The sequence below is a fragment of the Rattus norvegicus genome, chromosome 3, assembly GCF_021556685.1.
Source record: "Rattus norvegicus strain SHRSP/BbbUtx chromosome 3, alternate assembly SHRSP_T2T, whole genome shotgun sequence".
In the NCBI taxonomy this organism is placed as follows: Eukaryota; Metazoa; Chordata; class Mammalia; order Rodentia; family Muridae; genus Rattus; species Rattus norvegicus.
This window is the reverse complement of record NC_141536.1, coordinates 18,431,430-18,450,140: the sequence shown is the minus strand read 5'-3', so window position 1 is coordinate 18,450,140 and position 18,711 is coordinate 18,431,430. Positions and strand designations below refer to the sequence as shown.

The 18,711-nt window shown below is 44.6% G+C and overlaps 1 protein-coding gene across 6 annotated transcripts in view; it reads right to left on the bottom strand.

Annotated features, from left to right (window-relative positions):
• Positions 1-212: 212 nt before the first annotated feature.
• Mrrf (mitochondrial ribosome recycling factor) overlaps positions 213-18,711 on the bottom strand; it is a 56,368-nt gene continuing 37,869 nt past the window's right edge. For 3 of the 6 annotated variants that reach the window (XM_087652767.1, XM_087652765.1, NM_001008354.1), the window contains 2 exons: positions 14,912-15,071; positions 213-3,029 (listed from right to left, as the gene is read on the bottom strand). In XM_087652767.1, coding sequence (XP_087508893.1) covers positions 2,952-3,029; positions 14,912-15,071 — 238 coding nt within the window. In that variant the 3' untranslated portion in view covers positions 213-2,951. The remainder of the gene's footprint in view (positions 3,030-14,911; positions 15,072-18,711) is intronic. The other 3 variants (XM_087652769.1, XM_087652764.1, XM_087652766.1) reach the window with 1 other exon arrangement.

Below are 18,711 nucleotides of genomic sequence, written 5' to 3'. Positions count from 1 at the left end.
GTGTGAGAACTTTGATACCCGGCTAGCTCTTCTTAAGACAGAGACTGTCAGGGGAGGAGGGGATGGAGTTAGCAGTTCCTGCATGCTGCTACCTCAGCACACCCAACCAGGCAGTCGCCTTCTGGTCCCCGCCACCAGCACACCCTAACACACAGGCCAGCAGAGCCTCTTTGATAAATATCGACCGAAATAGAGCAATCAGCTGAAAACCATTTGCTGAGCTGTCTCACCGCCCTGGGCTCAGGGCTTTCCTTTATTCATTTATCATGATATATGGCTTTGGCCAACATACACACAGGAGAGAAATTGTTGACATGTGGAACCCAAGTACTGAAAATCTTTCATCCCTCCCCACCCCCGTCTGTTCACCAAATAAGTTTTGTTTATTTAAAGACTACAGAGGATTTGGCTGTTAAGAACCAAATGCCTTTGGAGTGGAGTTACAACATAATTTATCATTTCCTCTGTTTATTAAAAAAAAATCCTGCATCTTTGAGCAGCACATTTGCAGCGAGAATTCTGGTCACTCGCAGAACTGAACCCTGGCAAAGCCTCCACCTTGTGGCTCCAGAAGCTCTCCCCTGGCAGCCTAACTTCCCATTTGTCTCTGGCTTTGAGGGTAAGTAAATGGGGTGGGAGGGCATGTTAGTTCCTTTCATCCCTGGCCTAGTCCTAATTCGCACTGGCTATTTCCCAGCAGGTCCCACTAGTGTGGGCAGAGGCAGCAGCAGCAGCAGCTTTAGTAGCTAGCGCAGGTTCCTTGAGCCACATCTCACCACCTAGACCTCGAACAGACCTTCCTGCTTGGGGCACTGTGAGGGCCACTCAGTTCAGTGTAGTGGCACTGCTCAAAGCCAGCAGTCACAGCCCAGCAGCCTCTGTGTTCTAGCACATAATAGGGCACGGGAGAAACAGCTGGTGCCCACTGCGTCCTGACAGGACAGCAGGTGGCAGTGGCTTCTTCAGGTTGGACAATCTGGCAGTGCTGGGAATGTGGCCACCCAGGGTGCCTCGGAGCATATTCCTGCTTCCCAGTATCCCACCTCCCCTAATCCCCTGAATCGTGTTCATCTGTACGCCTCAGAGCATGCTTTATAAAAAGCCAGAAAACCTACCTCCCAAGCCCTGAGCATCATCCGCTGATTAACCAGATCAAAGGGGGGGGCCGGGAACTAGGTTTGTGTGGTCCAGACTTGCGATTGTTGTCAGAAAAATAGGGCATTTTTCAGGGCGGAGTGCAGAACCCCAGACTCCACAGGTAGTTATGTCTCAGAATTGACTCCATACCGGATACCTGGTTGGTCTGCACTGGAGAACCGCTCGGTATGTGGTGGAAATGGTCATTCGCCTCTCACTCTGTTCGGTGGAAAGAACAGACTCTGGAATCAAGCCTACAACTTTTCTCTCTGCCTAGCCGCTTGCTGGCTGTATGACAGGGCTTGAGAAACTGCATCTTGTACAATGGAAATGCCCCTAGCTGGGCAGTGGCCCACACCTTTAAACTAAGCACTCGAGAAGCTGAGGCAGGAGTACCGAGTTCAAGGCCAGCACAGTTGGTATACAGAGTGAGCTCCAGGACAGTTAGGGCTATGTAGAGTGACCTTGTTATCAGAAAAAGAAAGGAAAATAAAATGTCCCACCACTTTCCCACTCCACTGTCTGGAGGACTCAGTACCTAACACTGCCGTGCCAGTTTCCATATTTGTAAGTGCAGGTATCTGTCTCGTTTTGTGATTACAAATAATGCCTAAATATAGCTTTATTATAATTAAATGAATGAAGGAATGTCTGCAGGGGAAGGGAAAAATGACTGACTTAACTTGGCACTGAAAGCCACAGCGCAGCAAGTGAGATGACTCAGCAGACAAAGGTGCTTGGTAGGGAGGATCTGGGTCCATCCCACAAGGTGAGAGCTGACTCCTGGGAGCTGTCTGACCTGACCTCTACACGAAAGCGATGGCACGGCAAACAGCAATGAAAAGAAGAAGAAAAAGACAGTCACAACAAAGGACCTGTCTATCAGGAGAAATAGTAGCTCATTACCAAATAAATGTTGACAGAGACAAGAGTGGAGTGACGGAGAGAAGAAAAACATTTGGAGAGCAGCTAACAATCTCACAGCATAAATACATGGACAACTTCAAGTGTTACTGTGTCATTCTCTCTGGTAATTTTTCTCCAGATATAGACTAACAGAAAAGAAAAACAGAGGTTTAAATAAGAGTAGCCCAGCCAAAACTGGGGCCTAATCTGGAGGCAGAGAGACTGCCCAGAGGGAGCAACTGACCACAGTAAACAGGGCTGGTTGTTAGGAGCGGAAGCTCGGTCCACATAGAACAGCATGTGGGACGACAACCTAGAGGCAAAAGCATTGCTCTTGGTTGCTTTATAAACAAGCACTGGGGCTTTCCATCCAAACCTCTCTCTCTTTCCTCTGTGGTTGTTATTTTCCAATTTATTTAGGCTTGATCATTAGCAGTTGGACTGAAGGTCCACGTTAATCCAAATGAGTTTAACACAAGGGCAGGGGATGATTCACAGTTTGAAAGGAGGCTCCTATGTTGAAGAGAGGAGCTGCTAAGCCTGACGGTGGCCCTAGTCTTGCCATGACACCACAGTCATGGTCACTGCCAGAGTAAAGGTCCTCTGCCTTCACACCAGGAGACATTCTCTGAGGGCCTTCACACCAGGAGACATTCTCTGAGGGCCTTCACACCAGGAGATTCTGAGCAGAGCAAGGAAACGAGGAAGAGATTCCATACGTCTGAGCATCCCAACAGGAAGCTGAGTGGCTGACGGAGGAGCAGCAGTGTCAGCCTCCCATGGATGGTCAGGGCAGTGGGCGCACACGCTTGCCACCCACTGCATGATGGATGGTCAGGGCAGTGGGCGCACACGCTTGCCACCCACTGCATGAGCAGACACTGGTGCTCGGCTGTGACTGCTGACTTTCATCCAAGAAGTTCTTTGGTCTTTGCTGCCAGATGCCGGTCCAGCTCCGCCACCGTGTCGTCTGCCATTTGGCTGATCTGCAAGGACAATTTAAGTTTGATGACTGGGGCAGGGGGCAAGTGTTTCTGAAACGTGCAAAGGTTACTGGGAAATACTGAGAGTGACAAAGCTCACATTACTGAGGCCAGCCAGGCTCTGCACTAAGAAATGTATGCTGATACTGTTATTGATTATTAACGACGATCCTGCAGGGTAGGTATGATTATTCCTCTTTTACAACAAGAAACCCAAGACAGATCATTTATTCCGGGCGACAGTCAGAAGTCAGAATACTGAACTTTAACACACAGGAGTCTGACTGTACAGCCAACGTTTAAAACTGTAACACGGTGCAGAAAAGTCAGCCTTGCTGCCTCTTAGTAAGCCCCACAGCAGTGGTTCAACCTTCCCAGTACCGTCACACTTTAATACAGTTCCTCAGCTGTGCTGACCCCAACCATAAGATTATTTCCGTTGCTACTTTTTTTTTTTTTGTTGTTCTTTTTTTCGGAGCTGGGGACCGAACCCAGGGCCTTGCGCTTCCTAGGCAAGCGCTCTACCACTGAGCTAAATCCCCAACCCCCCGTTGCTACTTTTTAACTGTGATTTTACTACTGCTGTGAATCATGATGTAAATGTCTGATATGCAGGATATGTGACCCCTGTGAAAGGGCCGTTTGACTCCACAAAGGGGTCGTTGCAACCCACAGTTTGAGAACAACTGTTCTAGAACATCTACACCTCAGCTACTCTATTTCAGAAGGCCTTTAGATGAACGGATGTTAAAGACAGTAAGACCTTAGAGGTAAACAGAAAGAGAAATGCACATCCGATCAACAAACACAGCCAATTCAATAGACACAAAAATGCAAATTAAAACAAGATACACCTTCAGCTGTCATTGCTAACAAAACTTGATGTTGTGGTTTCTAATTGCAATATTCAAACCCAGCAAGCTACAGTGAATGGATACGATTCCTTATCACAGGTAGAAATTCAAACAGGCACAAATGTTTCAACTGCAATATTATCAAGCCAACATGATCTGAACATAAGATTCTTCTATTCTAATATTTTATGTATGTGTTTTGGCCATGTGTGTGTCTGTGTATCATGTATGTGACTAGTGCCTGAGAAGGCCAGAGAGTCCCTGAAACTGGAGTTATAATGAGCCACCACATAGATGCTGGGAATCAGACCTGGGTTCTCTAGAATAGCCAGTACTTTAAACCACTCTGCCAGCTCTCTAATCCCAAGTTGCTGTTGTTGGGTTTTTTTTTTTTTATTGTTTTTATTTATATGAGTATGGGTACCATGTGTGTGCCTGATGCCTTGTGAACTCCCTGAAACCAGAGTTATGGATGCCATGAACTCCCATGTGGGTCCTGGGAGCTGAGTCTGAGAATGAGGGGTGTTGCTCACCAATGAGCCCACTCCCCTGCCCCTGGCCTCCACAAACGCTGAGGCTCAGCGTGTAAAGATGTTGATGCTGTCTTTTTAAAATCCTTGACGTTTTTACGTCTGCATAAGTTTATGTGCACTGCATTAAGTGTTGGTGCTGAGGAGGCTTAAAGGGCTTGTCATATCACTTGGAATGGATGTGGGTGATGGGAACTGAACTTGGGTCCTCTGTAAGAGCAGAAGTACTCCTAACTGTGGAACCAACTCTCTACTTCCCCAGCCCCTGGCTTAATTTTGAATAGTAAAAAAACTCAGAAAATCTACAGTTGCAGGATAGGAAGCAGATGAATACAGACAGGTATTGCAATGGTCATGTCAAATTCTCAAGGAGAAAAAGTACAATTCAAGTTTGGGTTACATTTGTAATAATAAAAAATGCATTTGAAATATGCTCCAAGATACTCATAATATCTTGGAGACATGTTCATGCTTTCTTTCAATTAAAGAAGAAAATAATTCAAGATTGAAACTTCTGTTTGAATATCTATAGAAGAACTAATCTATAAAATATCTAAACAAAAGTTATACACTTTAAAAAACAAAGACACGTCCCCAAATCTTTCAATTTTCTTTAAACATTCTTTCGTAACACATTCCTTTTCCTTCTTCAACTCCTCCCAGACCTTCCCCACCTCCCTACTCACCCAACTTCATTTCTTTCTCCCCCCTTTCTTCTCTCTCTCTCTCTATAAAGAAAGAAAGAAAAACGAAGGGAAGGAAGGGATGAAGTCTGTGTAGTGTGTTTACTGCTTGCTGGTCAGTTACTCCTGGACATAGGGCATGTCCAGTGACACTCCGTTTGAGAAAGCTCATCTTCCCTCTTCCAGAAGGTTCATCCACAAACAGCTTCTTGGTTAGGGTTGGGACCCTGTGTGCACTTCCCTTCTCCATGCTGGGATGTTGTCTAGTTCACACCTGTGTAGGTCTTGTGTTTGCTGTCCCTGTCCCTGTGAGTTCATGTATATTAGGCCTGTTGCGTCAGAAGGCACTGTTTCCTTGGAGCCATTCTCCACCTCTGGCTCTTAACAATCTTTCTGCTTTCCTCTTGCACATGAATGCTTGAGTCTTGGAAGGAGGGATTTGTTAAAGAAACCCTTTAAGAGCTGAGCGCTCCGAAGTCTCAGCCTTTGACCAGTTGTGTTTCTGTGCTAATTACTATCCACTGCAGCAAGCTTTTCTGATGAGGGCTAATCGATACTCTGTTCCTTCAGCAGAATAATAACGGTAGGTTTTCCCTAGCCACATGACCTGCCTAGTCTCAGTTTCTTGGCAACTTTATCAGTGTCATGGATGGGTTACATTGCATGGAATGGGCAAACAAAAGCAAAAATAAAGGGAGTGGTTTGGTTACTCCTATAACATGTGCGTCATTATTACATCACCATATCTGGCGGGCAAGCATCTGTTGTAGGTCACAGGACTGATTTATAGCTAGGTGAAAGTGATTACTCTTCTCTGCCAGGACCATGCAAAGGACTTCCTAGCACCATGAAAGCTAGTTGGTAGGAGTGAACTTCCAGTTTGGAACCAGCTCCATTTACAAATTTGACAACAGAAGTAAATTGTCTTCAGTAATAGGGCTTATCATCAGCTTATAGAGAGTAATCAATAGTCTTAGTGACTCCTTGAGTTTTTCTTTAAAAGGAAGTGGTCTATGGGAACTTTATGGCCAGCAACTCAACAAGATGTAACCCATTCTTGGCAGTGGAAGTTTTATTTGGTGGCATAAGACATATAGTTGGGGTATTGTCTCCCCCATTATATGGTGACTTCATTTAAATTCCTTTTATATACGTATACAACACACTAAAATCTTAACATTCTATCTTTTAGTGATGGGAAGATAAACGATGTGTTATTCAGGTCTGTATTGGTCATATACCTAAGACAGAGCACATAGCAAGTTCTCAGGAAGTACTTATTAAGAGAAAAATTGTTAAAGTTCTCTGTGTTTTTCTGCAGTAAGTATGCGTGCCTTTCTAAAAATGAAAACATGATTTAGTAGGTGGGTGCTGCAGGCTCCCTTCTAAGTCTAAGTGGAGCTGAAATGAAGGCAGGCAGCTTTGGCAGGAAGCTCCGAGGGCTGGCCCAGTGTGCAGATCTTGTGCTCGGCAGCACGGCAGCTGCTTGACATCTTTATTCGCCGACCACAGGCCTCAGCCAGGAATTAGAAACTAAATACATAGTTAGAAAGAGCAGAAACTGAAAAGGAGTTGCAGCACTCGGTCCCAGGCAGGAACATAGCCAAGCTCTCGTCTCGCCATGCTAAAAGCTACACAGCTTTCAGCTGGGAAAGCACAGCTCCTGGGGCTGCCAGATCCTCTGGAAGAGTGGCTAGACTCAGAATGGCAGCTTGTTCCCTCCTCAGGAGTCAAGTCACAACTGTCTGAGATGCCATTCTCCCTGGAGCTGCCTCAGGTAGGCCAGGAGCTGTGCCTAGCAACACCAGCACTACAGGCTGCCAGCCTGGGCCAGCCAAGGGTGAAGGCTGTAGTAAGGTTATCTGAGCAGGAGGACTGAGAAATTGAGGGGAAGGCCCAGGCTAACAGTCTGAGAACACAGGAGAAGACAAACAAGTGACATTTCCACTCTTGAGTCCGTGTCCTCACCCATCAAACTGAGGGTGCAAGTCCCTTCTCTTCAGCTAGCAGTTTAGTAAAAAACAAGGCTATACCAGCATGCAATAATCTGGTTATCCTATGCTGGCTGTGTTCCTGCGACTTTTACCACCACTTTCTGACTTCAAGCTAAGCCATCAACAAGAGTATCTATTCACCTTTTACCAAGCCCTTGGCAAGCGTCTACCTGCAGGTTTACCATTTTTACCTCAGACTTTGTCAGACTGATGATTAGTGTCACCCACCAGCTCCTATTGCCCAGTGCTTACTGCATGACAGGCCTGGTTAGCACTCCACACTGTCTTCTTTAGTATGCTTTCACCTAGCAGTTGCATAAAAGTTCTCCTGTATGAAATGTTTCTGTTAACTCATTTGTTGACATCTGACCATTCCACATTACCCCTATAACGCAGACACAACAGCTACTGTGCCCATTCTACAGAGAAGTAAGCCAAGGTCATTTGGGCAAGCCTGCTCTGCCCGCTAACTTTTTATGTGACATGTCATGGCTCCTGATGGACAGTGTAACAACTGCACTCCACAACGCCCAGCCTACCCTTCCTTATTCAGCCACATCTTGCTAGAGTCACTGAAAGGGTCAGTTCCATTTTCTTTAAAATCACAAGGTTGAGAACCAGAGGGGGAGAACAAACAGTGACCATTATCAAGGAGCATCACACAGTAGTCACATTAAGCATGTGTGCCTGCCTGCTGCTCCTCCTGTCACTCCTGTGAGATGGACACAGACCGTCCCACCTGACAGGTGGGCATAGGGGCTCCCAGATGAGTGAAGCCATTTGCTCCCTTTCACAGCTGGGAAGGTAAAGAGCTAGGGTCTGAATGCCTGACTCCAAAGCAGGAACCATTTTCTCAGGCCTTGCTTTATGAGAGTAAACAACATTATCACCACCAGCAGCACCAGCGGCACCAGCGGCACCAGCACTGTGTGTCTGCTGGTTACAAGTCCAGGAAATGGAAGGAAGCCAAGGACAGAGAAAGGAGCATAGGAGCACAGAGAACAGCTCCAGGCAGGCCTGCACAAGCCATTCTTCCTGCGGCTCGCCTTACCAGGTCTAGCCCTGTCTGCCTCCTGCCTGCAGGGGCCCTCCCTTCCTTTAGCCCCACCAGCACCCGGCTTCCTTCATTTCAGAGAGTGCTGTTTCACAGAGAAAGACAGCAGTGAAAGGATCTTGGCCAGAGCCACTGGTGGTTCCTGCCAAATGCTTTAATGTTCAGCAGCCCATTTATGGCGAACTGAAGTGAAGGTACCACAGCAGGCTGGCAGATGTCAGGTCCTGAGTAGGAACATCTTGGTCCTGTAGCAGAGGTGCCTGGGCTGAGGGCTGAGAGACTCGGGGGCAGACACAGTGACTGAGACAGACCTACAGCTCAGTCGTTTCAACTGTATGCACCAAAGATGAAAGAAATACTGTTACAAAATATTTCAAGAGAATCTGGCCTCAGAAGAATTTTGAAAACTATTTAAAAAGAGGTCAATTTCACAAAATAAAAGGCTGTTCAGAATCCCATCAGTGAACATTTTGATAATTACAAGTTACCAATCTTTGTATGTCTTTGTATCTTTAAAACTTTTTTATTAGATTTATTAGTTTCATTTTATGTGTGAGTATTTTGTGTGCACATATATATGCATGCACACCACACACATGCTTGGTGCCCACAGAGGTCAGATCCCCTGGAACTGGAGTTATAGGTGGTATCTGAACCTGGGTGCTCTTAACGACTAAGCCATCTCTCCGGTCACAATTTTCTTTATAAAAATATAATCGTAATGTTACTATATAGTCCGCTGTTTAAAAATAACACTAAAGTCATCTGGGCAGTGGTGGTGCATATCTTTAATGCCAGCATTTGGGAAGTGGAGGCTGAGTTCTAGACTAGCTTGGTCAACAAAATGAGTTCTAGAACAGCCAAGAATTAATCAGAGGAGGGCTGGAGAGATGGCTCAGTGGTTAAGAGTGGTTGCTCTTCCACAGGTCCTGAGTTCAATTCCCAGCAACCACATGGTGGCTCACAACCATCTGTAATGGGATCTGATGCCCTCTTCTGGTGTCTGAAGATAGCTACAGTGTATTTAAATAAATAAATAAATAAATAAATAAATAAATAAATAAATCTTTCAAAACAGAAAAAGAAAAAAGTTAAAAAAGAAAAAAGAATTAAACAGAGAAACCCTACCTCCAAAAAAAGGGTAAGTTAATAGATAATTCTAAAAATGCCCATATCAATGAAGTGAAATATGTTTTTTAACTTCTATATAGATTTCGATTAAGATAATTCCAATGGACATAAAATTTTCCAGAAGCTTGGTTTCTAGTTTTTCTGCTATTATACATAGCACACTAATGGCATACACAGTCCCACTGATTAAGGCTGACAATTTCTTTTAGATATATCCCTAAGCCATATTTCAAAAACAAAGAGTTTTAGGTATCTGTCACACTATCCTCTATGAAAACTACACAGATTTATAATAACAAGAACATACAGACAAACTTTGAAAGGGGATATAATGCTAATGGTTTGTCAGTTCTCATTCTGTCACGTGATAGATAGGTGGATACAAATAAATTCAACAAAAAAAAACGTAAGTCCAAGCGAAGTACGACAGATAGGGTGGCCTCAATGAACAAAATCATACAGGTGTTTGTCTGTGTGTCTGTGTGTCTGTCGTGCTTGCTGGCCTTGGGGCTGGAGTTACAGGTGGTTGTGAGTCACCTTGTGGCTGCTGGGAACAGGACCTCTGGAAAAGCAGCTAGAGCTCTTTACTGCTGAGCTTCTCTAAGCCCCAAGAATGGTTATTCTGACTATACGGAAGTTCGGTGAAATATAGACTTTAACTTAATTTTAGTGTGCAATGGTTTTTATAATCAAGGTTATTTAAAAAATAAATATATTTTAAAAATAACCCATTTCTCAAGAGTGCAAAAATAAAGATGATGATTTTAGGACAAATTGTAAGCTCATGTTAAATTGTTTTAATTCAGCCAGCTATGGTGGCACATGCCTGCAATCTTTGTACTCAGGAGACTAAGAACTATGATGAATCTACATAACAAATACCTGGACAGCTAGGATTACACAGCAGGGTAATGTCTCATAAAAAGGGAACTTGAGTTTAATGTTAGGACCCAGTAAGAGGTAAAAGAATCTGGGTACAGTGGTGCACATCTGTGACCCAGCACTAAGAAGACCTGGGCAAGAAGATCATGAGCCCCAACTCAGGTACATAAAGGAAACCACGCATGTGTGCTAGAGACACTTATATTCTAAAAGCTTGAAGTGACTTGGGAAAGATATATTAAGAGCCTTAAAAATAATGCATTTCTAGACTGGGGGAGAGGTTAGTGGTAGAGCACTTACAAAGTGTATACAAGGTTCTCAGTTCAATCACCAGCACTGGGGAGACAAGACCTAAGAAACCACTGCATTTTTCTATTCACTAATCTACACTTGGTATGTTCCACCCTAAGAAAACAAAGATTTGTAAAGAAGATATTCTTTGTAACTTTGTTAATATAATTTTTTTTAAAAAATCAAACAAAAATTTTAAAATAAAAATATCTAAGCACATGAAACTCAAGAAGGATGACCAAAATGCAAATGTTTCACTCCTTCTTTAAAAGGGGAACAAGAATACCCTTGGGAGGGAATAGGGAGGCAAAGTTTAGAACAGAGGCAGAAGGAACACCCATTCAGAGCCTGCCCCACATGTGGCCCATACATATATAGCCATGGATGAAGCAAAGAAGTGCAGGCCGACAGGAACTGGATGTAGATCTCTCCCGAGAGACACAGCCAGAATACAGCAAATACATAGGCGAAAGCCAGCAGCAAACCACTGAACTGAGAACGGGATCCCCGTTGAAGGAATCAGAGAAAGGACTGGAAGAGCTTGAAGGGGCTTGAGACCCCATATGAACAACAATGCCAAGCAACCAGAGCTTCCAGGGACTAAGCCACTACCCAAAGACTATACATGGACTGACCCTGGACTCTGACCTCATAGGTAGCAATGAATAGCCTAGTAAGAGCACCAGTGGAAGGGGAAGTCCTTGGTCCTGCCAAGACTGAACCCCCAGTGAATGTGACTGTTGGGGGAGGGCAGTAATGGGGGGAGGATGGGGAGGGGAACACTCATACAGAAGGGGAGGCGGAAGGGTTAGGGGGATGTTGGCCCGGATATTGTGAAAGGGAATAACAATCGAAATGTAAATAAGAAATACCCAAGTTAATAAAGATGGAGAAAAAAATATCTAAAAGCAGAGCTTCTAAGAGACAATTTTGCATATGACAAGCCATGAGAAGTGGCCATTTGCAAAGATTTTACAAACACATAAACAGCCAGTGCCTTTAATAACAAATGAGAAATTAAACATGGACTCAAAGCTATGCACTGAAGGAAAGGAAAGGACTATTTCAAATGCTGAGAGATGCCTCCGCACTGCACTTACGGGGGTGATTCTCCTCAAACTGTTAGACAGTCTTCATATTTTTATAATGAGCAGATATTACTTTGATAGTTAAGAACAAAAGTAATAAAGAACTTAAACTGTTGATGAGGGAATAATCAGCTAGCAGCTTTGATTATATAAAGCAAAACAAAACCCAAAGCAATGGCAAACCCCCTTTGGTGCTGTCTGAAAGGAGAAAGGAACATGTTGAAGAGGGCACAGGGCTGCCTCCAGCTGTTTTCCGACCCAAACTCCAAACACTGGGCTATTAGCAGTTGCTAGCAAGGCTAGGAATTAACATGGAAATGACATGTGTCCACTGCAAACCTTTACACCAAGAGACCACGACACAGTGTGCGAGGTGATATTTCACAGCCTGCAGGCGCCCCCTCAGATGCTGATGACGGTCAACTGAGACAGCGGTGACTGTCTTCATGCTGCCTCACAATAACCAGGCACCAGTTCAGTCTCAGAAGAACAGAGTATTTTCACTTTGAAAGAGTAACAAACAATAGGAAACACTGAAAAGAAAGGACAATCTGAAAAGGATGGGCAGCCAGTGGCAGAAAGGCGGCTTCTAGCAAGGTCTCTGTCAAGTGTGTTTTAACAAGAACCCTGATCACCTATCTGATCATTCTTTCTTCAAGGAACATGGACTCTGCACTCTAAGGCAGACTCCAACTTGCTGAATGAGGAGAGGAGCCTGGCAGCTTGGGTGATCCGTGCAGACTACTACCAGGAAGCACACAAAGGCCCTGTGTCCACTGCAGAGATGGATCCCCTAGGATATCAAGACAGAGCAGGCTCTCCTTGGGGAGATAGCTTAACCTATGAATGTCCCTTTGAGCAAACACAGGAGGTTAAAAAACAGGAGAGGATTTAAATGCTAGGCATCCTAACAGCACCTTCTAACATCCCAGGAGCCCTTTCAGAGTAGGAATTACCAAACCCTATTACAGGAAAAACAGATCCAGGGGTCAAGCAATCTTTCCAAGGTCACAGGACAGCAGCTGCAGAATGGTTTTTCCTTTTGCACACATGCTTCTGGTTCTCCTTTACAGTATGTGTTTACAGAATTATCAGGGAAACATTTAAACCACATGCCTCAAAGCTAGAGGTGGCTCAGCAGTTCAGAGCACTTACTGCTCTTGCAGAGGATCCAAGTTCATTCCCAACACTTACATCAGGTGCTTTAGCAACTCCAACCCTTGCCCCAGGGGATCTGAGATCCTCTTCTGGACCTTTGCAGGAACTTCACTCACCTGTATAACCCTCACCTAAACACACATGTATACATAATGTTAAAAATCTTAAAAGACAGAAAACAAAAAACAACAACAAACCCACCAGATCTAGGCAATATACTGAATGAGAAAATGTAGGAGCAATACCCAGGAGTCAAAACTCCCCAGAGGACTGCTGGCTGATCTATAACGAGAATACTAACTACTGATCCAAATGAGAGTAGTGACTCATTCCATCCCCTCTCCTTCTCTGTCTGCTGCTGCTTCTTTCATGCTCCATCCTGCCCCGTCTTATTTTCAGCTTCCCTAACATGATACTTTCATTGTGCACACGGCAGCTTTGGGGCCTATGAAACACTTAGTTTGATTCTGAACATTACTCAGTCCATCTTCTAAATCCTGATAAATCCCCTTTCTGTCTCCGATCTTGCTCCTACAATGTTGTCTACCTGGTCACTGCTACTTTTCATAAGCACACATGTGATCTCTCTGTCTGAAATACAAGATCTTTCAAAATAGTCAGTGTGTGAGAACTGCTTGGGAAGCAATTAAAAATTCCCAGGTACCATTCCAGGTTCACTGACTTAGAACCTGGAACAGGCCTCGAGACAGGGGGGTGGGTACAAGTGCACACGTGTGCGCACACATGTGAAGACCATGCCTTTTTTATCAATCACTTTCCACCTTGAGTTTTGGATCAGGGTCTCTCACTAAACCCGGAGCTCACCTTCAGCTGGAATGTCTGGCCAGTGAGGCCCAGGGTTCCTATCTCCACACACCTCCAAACCCTCTGCTGGGATTACAGGCAAGCCCTCTACACTCCGCTTTTCATGTGGGTTCTGAGGGATCTAACTCAAGTCTTTATTCTTGTGCAGCAAACATGTTTCTGACTGAATCACCTCCCTAAGTCCATACACCTTCCTTTCCCTAAGGGTAAAGTATTATTCATCAAATATTCACACACGCCCTTTAGACCTCTCTGAAGTCAGCGTATACTTCTTGGCAGCAATGCTATCTGGCTTGGGCTGAATAACAACAAGTTAGCCAATGGGAAAGGCCAAGAGCAGGTCCTTAAAACAAGCTTAGGTGCTTGGATTTATACACTTGCTGACTCTGGAAGACTGAGATACACAAAACACACATGAGCCCAACCAGTGATGTGAAGCTGAGCTCACAAGCCCAACCTAGAACAGATACACCCATCTGCCCCACAGAGAGAAGAATAAGAAATGATGTGGATTTTCTAAATCACCCCATTTTGGGTAGCTAGTTATGCACTATTATTGTGGCTACTGGTAACGGATACAGATGTATAGCCTGGTGTGAGGACATTCTGGGCATGTTCACACTCAAATTCCTCACTCTGCTACATAAAACCTTTTATGACATGGTCACTCTGTTTTCTTACCCATCGCCTAGACTCATCCTAGGATTAAGACCTGCAGGACCAAAGGTAGTGCACACCTTTAATCCAAGCTCTTGGGAGGCAGAGGCAGGCAAATCTCTGTGAGTTTGATGCCAGTCTGGTATACAGAGGGGGTTCTTAAAACAGCCAGGATAAACACCACACCTCTGCCCACCCTGAGCTCCCTGGCCCCTGTCTCACCCCTTCCCATACCAGCACTCAGCACACCGAGAACATGGCTGTTCACTCCTTGGCAGTTAGAAAGCAAAGCAAGTAGCTCTAGGGTCAGTTTGCCTAGGTTTGGATTCCATTTCTACTACTGTGAGCAAGAGGGCTTGCAGAGGTCCTCTGACTTCCCTGGAGCTGGCCTCCTCTCTGTCCCTTACAGCTCTGGGGTGCTGCTGTTTCAGCAATGGGGACTGGACCGAGGGCCTGGTGAACGAAGGCCCTTAGGTACGCCTGCAGCCTCTAACTGGGTTTTGTAGTGAGAAATAGTGTCCAGCACAGAGCCTAGCACCACTCAAGGATCAACAGCATTGTATCTGTTCCTATGGATCCTTCCAGGGTCTAACACTGGGCTAGTCTTAGAATAGAGACACGGTGTTGACCCTGTGAATTAAGTGACCAGAGCTTCTGGTTTGCTGGCCTTGCTTCAGGCACGAGCACACAGATTCCTTGGGTGAGATACACAGATGCTCCATCTGTTGGCCACAGTACCTGCTTCTCGATGAGCCTAATGGTGTCCTCTGAGGTTTTGTCCTTTGACTTCTTCAGTTTATTCATTGCATTAGTGCGAACCTTCCGTAAATTTTCTTTGGCTTTGTTGGTGTTCTGTTTGGCCAGTTTCACCAGCATTTCTCTGTGTTCCCTGGTTACTCTGAAAAAGACACACACACAGTTCAACAAAACTATTCTTTCTAGTAAGACCCTGACCTCCAGCCAAGAATGTCATACTCTTCTGTTCACTAGCCCAGCAGTCTACTGCTCTGACCCCTCAGCTCGTGACCTTCACACTGCCAACAGATGTCAATGGACATGCTCAGTCCTGTGAGTTATCAGGTAAAAGCACGTAAGAGACACTAGGGAACTAGAGAGAATAGGCAGACCCAGAGTCAAAACTCAACCAAGCTACTTAAAAGATACAGACATGCCTTCTCCTCAAAATCCCTGCTGTCCGTGGGACAGCTGTCTAATGTCTGTCGGGTAGGAAGAAGCTGAGTAAGATGAGTCTGTAGTGAGATGAGCATTTAGCATGGACCCTGACACATTTGATTTAATTTAATGTAATTATTTTGTTTTTTTCCAGATAGGGTTTCTCTGTGTATCCCTCGCCATCCTAAACTTCACTCTGTAGATCAGGCTAGCCTCAAACTGTGATCTGGTTGTCTCTGCCTCCCTAGTGCTGGATTGAAAGCCACACCCAGATGAGTGTTGGTTCATATTATCAGCATCCTCATCATAAATACAAGTGTAAACCACAAAGAAAGGCATGTGACCACACACCGCAGTTCCTATTCCCATTGAATCACCATGACAACCTATAACACAGCCCAGCATAAATGTCCTGTCTTCCTTTCTCCATCTTGTCAATACCAAGGGCTAGGAGCTGAGGTAATGGATTAGGATGAGGACAGCAGAACTTCATCCTGCCCATAAGGAAATCAGCTAAAAAAAGAGTCAAAAAGTTATTTACCAGAATGTAAGAAGTGTTGTGGTGACCAATGTGGGGAAAGAGAAGGAGCCTCAGAGCCGCAGCTCTGCTCGACAGAATGAGGTCTAAACGTGGTAGGTCACTAGGTCCACTCACCACTGCTCTGTCTCTTGCTCAGGGCAGAAGCAGGAACACATGTTCCCCACCCTGAGATGAGGCTACACAAACTGAATGACCTAAGGAAATGTGTACACACATGTTGGACTAACTCAGCTGGCTGCTTTGTCTTCAGAGCTTGTCTTTACTTAAAATTCTTTTTTGTTATGGGAGAAAATGGTATGTAGATCCAGGGCAGAAGACTTTAGAGGCAACATGTTCCCCTGGATTACAGTACAAGCTAAGACAGGCCCTCCATCAGCTCAGGTCTAGGATGACTATAAAGAACAGCACCTGACCATAGTTTGAGAAATACACTCAGCTGTTAGAATCCACAGTGAAGTGCTATAAACCATGGTGATATGAAGACTGCTTGTTACTGCAGCATAATCCACATTATCCTAATATACCTCACTAGATCTAAAGAGTAAGATATATTTCATTATTACTGTTTGTTATTGAAGGAAATCAGGATAGGAACTCAAATAGGGCAGGACACCTGGAGACAGGAGCTGATGCAGAGGCCATGGAGGGGTGCTGCTTACTGGCTTGCTCACCATGGCTTGCTCAGCCTGCTTTCTGATAAACCCCAGGACCACCAGCCCAGCTGTAGTCCCCATCAATTACTAATTAAGGAAATGTCCTACAGGCTAGACTACAGCCCGATTTTATAGAGGCATTTTCTCAGCTGAAGCTCCTTTCTCTCCAGTAACTCTAGCATATATCAAGTCAACATAGCACTTTCCAGCACAAACCCCATTTTATATGTGAAGAAAAGCAGGTCCTACCAAGTGTAGAATCTTCGTTGCTGTTTGGGGGGGTTTTGAGAAAGTCTCACTATGTCACCCATTCTCAGTTGGAAATTATGATCTTCTTGCTTCAATCACCTGAGTGCTATGATTATTAGGCACACACTGCCAAGTCCAGCCAAAGTCTGGTATATTATGTGACATCAAACCTGGAGTGGCCTGTCTGAAAGGCCACTGGTTGGTTTATTATAACAAAATGCTCTGCTCTGAAGTGGCATCATTGGCAATGCTTCTTGACCTCAGATCAACAATCCTGAGGAGGCTGAGGAGGAGCACCCCACGTTCTGGGAGCACGCTCAGTGTGCACCAGTGAGAGTATATGACATCTATATGCTGCTTTTTCCCACAACAAAAAGAATTTTAAGTAAAGACAACCTCTGAAGACAAAGCAGCCAGCTGAGTTAGTGACCCACTAACCCTCTGCAAACCTTCCCTCAAATTAAGAGTCCCATTCTTCTCAAAGGAGAAACTGAGTCTCAGAGACGGTAAGTGACTGCCCATGAGCTTGAGTGACAGGACTGGGACTCAAACCTCGTTCTTTCTGGCCTGTACCCTTGTAATCTATTTCAAATAAATCATGAACTTTTGCTTCCAGGCAGAAAGCTTTCAAAGTCGTAACACGAAGCTTGGGGCTGAAAAGGACAAAACCACCATGTCAGGAGTTTAGGGATTTGGATCTGATCTTGTTACTTTTATGGTTTTTAATTCACTGAACAAAAATCATGCTGACAAGTTTAGGTCTCTTTTTTGTTTTGCCAAAGCATATGTCAGTATAAGAAAGGAACAGGAAAATTAAAATATGATCCACTGATTCAAAAAACCTAATCCTGCTGAAATACTAGGAGGGGCAGAAAAGAAGCAGGGCGAAGGCTGGAAGAAACATCTTAAACCTCTCCAGAAAGATCTTCTTGAAGTACTGCGATCTTGTGTTTCATTCATAATTTCCAATAGGTATCCCACTGCTGAGAAACCTTTAACAAAAAAAGCTAACTAACTTTTCACTGCTTTGTTTATATTTCAAATGGGAGGGAAAAAAAACCCACACATTAAAAAAAAAACAAACATGAGTTAGGACTTTAAAAATACTCAAAAATAAAAGGATATATATATAAAATTACATGTAGCATTGCCATAAATATCAGTTTCCAAGGATAGCAGTGTATGACTTTTACACTGTTAAAAAACATTTGTGTTAGGATTCAAATACACAGCCAACTGTCAAAAAATGTATAAGGGAGAGGAGTAAGGTATATATGAGGAGAGAGGAGCTGGGGGTACTATGCAGAGGAAGTGCCAACAGGAAGAAGGGCAGATGCACTGGTGGATACTGAGTGTGTACTGTGAAGAAATACAGAGCAGACGGTCCCACCATATTACCGTCTCTGTCACCCAGAAGACACTCATCAAAGATGAGAACGACGTCTCAGAGAGGAACTCGGAGAAGCAGATATAAGAACACGGAGTATAAGAGACAGAGCACAGTAGCCTCAGATGCATCACAGTGCTTATGGACGTCTTAATCAAACACATTTAATGATTTCCTCATGAAGCAACAAGGGCACATCTGCTTCAGAAAAAGAAACACACCACATAATATTATGGAAATGCCCTAATCCCTTTCCAGTCCAGTGACTATATACATCTGATCATCTGCAGCTCACATTCATGGGACTCGGGAGCGCACTCATGTTTGTATTCCAGGCGCCTCAGTGGCCACTCCAAACCGGTGCACACTTGTTTCTCGAGCAACGGTTGAGCTCCTCATGCTCCATGCTCCATCCCGTGCTGGCTGATATGCAGAAGAGGCACGCCTGGTCCTTTCTCAGAGACTGAAGAAAGGCAATGTGACCAGACTGGAGAAAGTGGGAGACAAAGACTATCCAAAGTGAGGATGCTGGAAG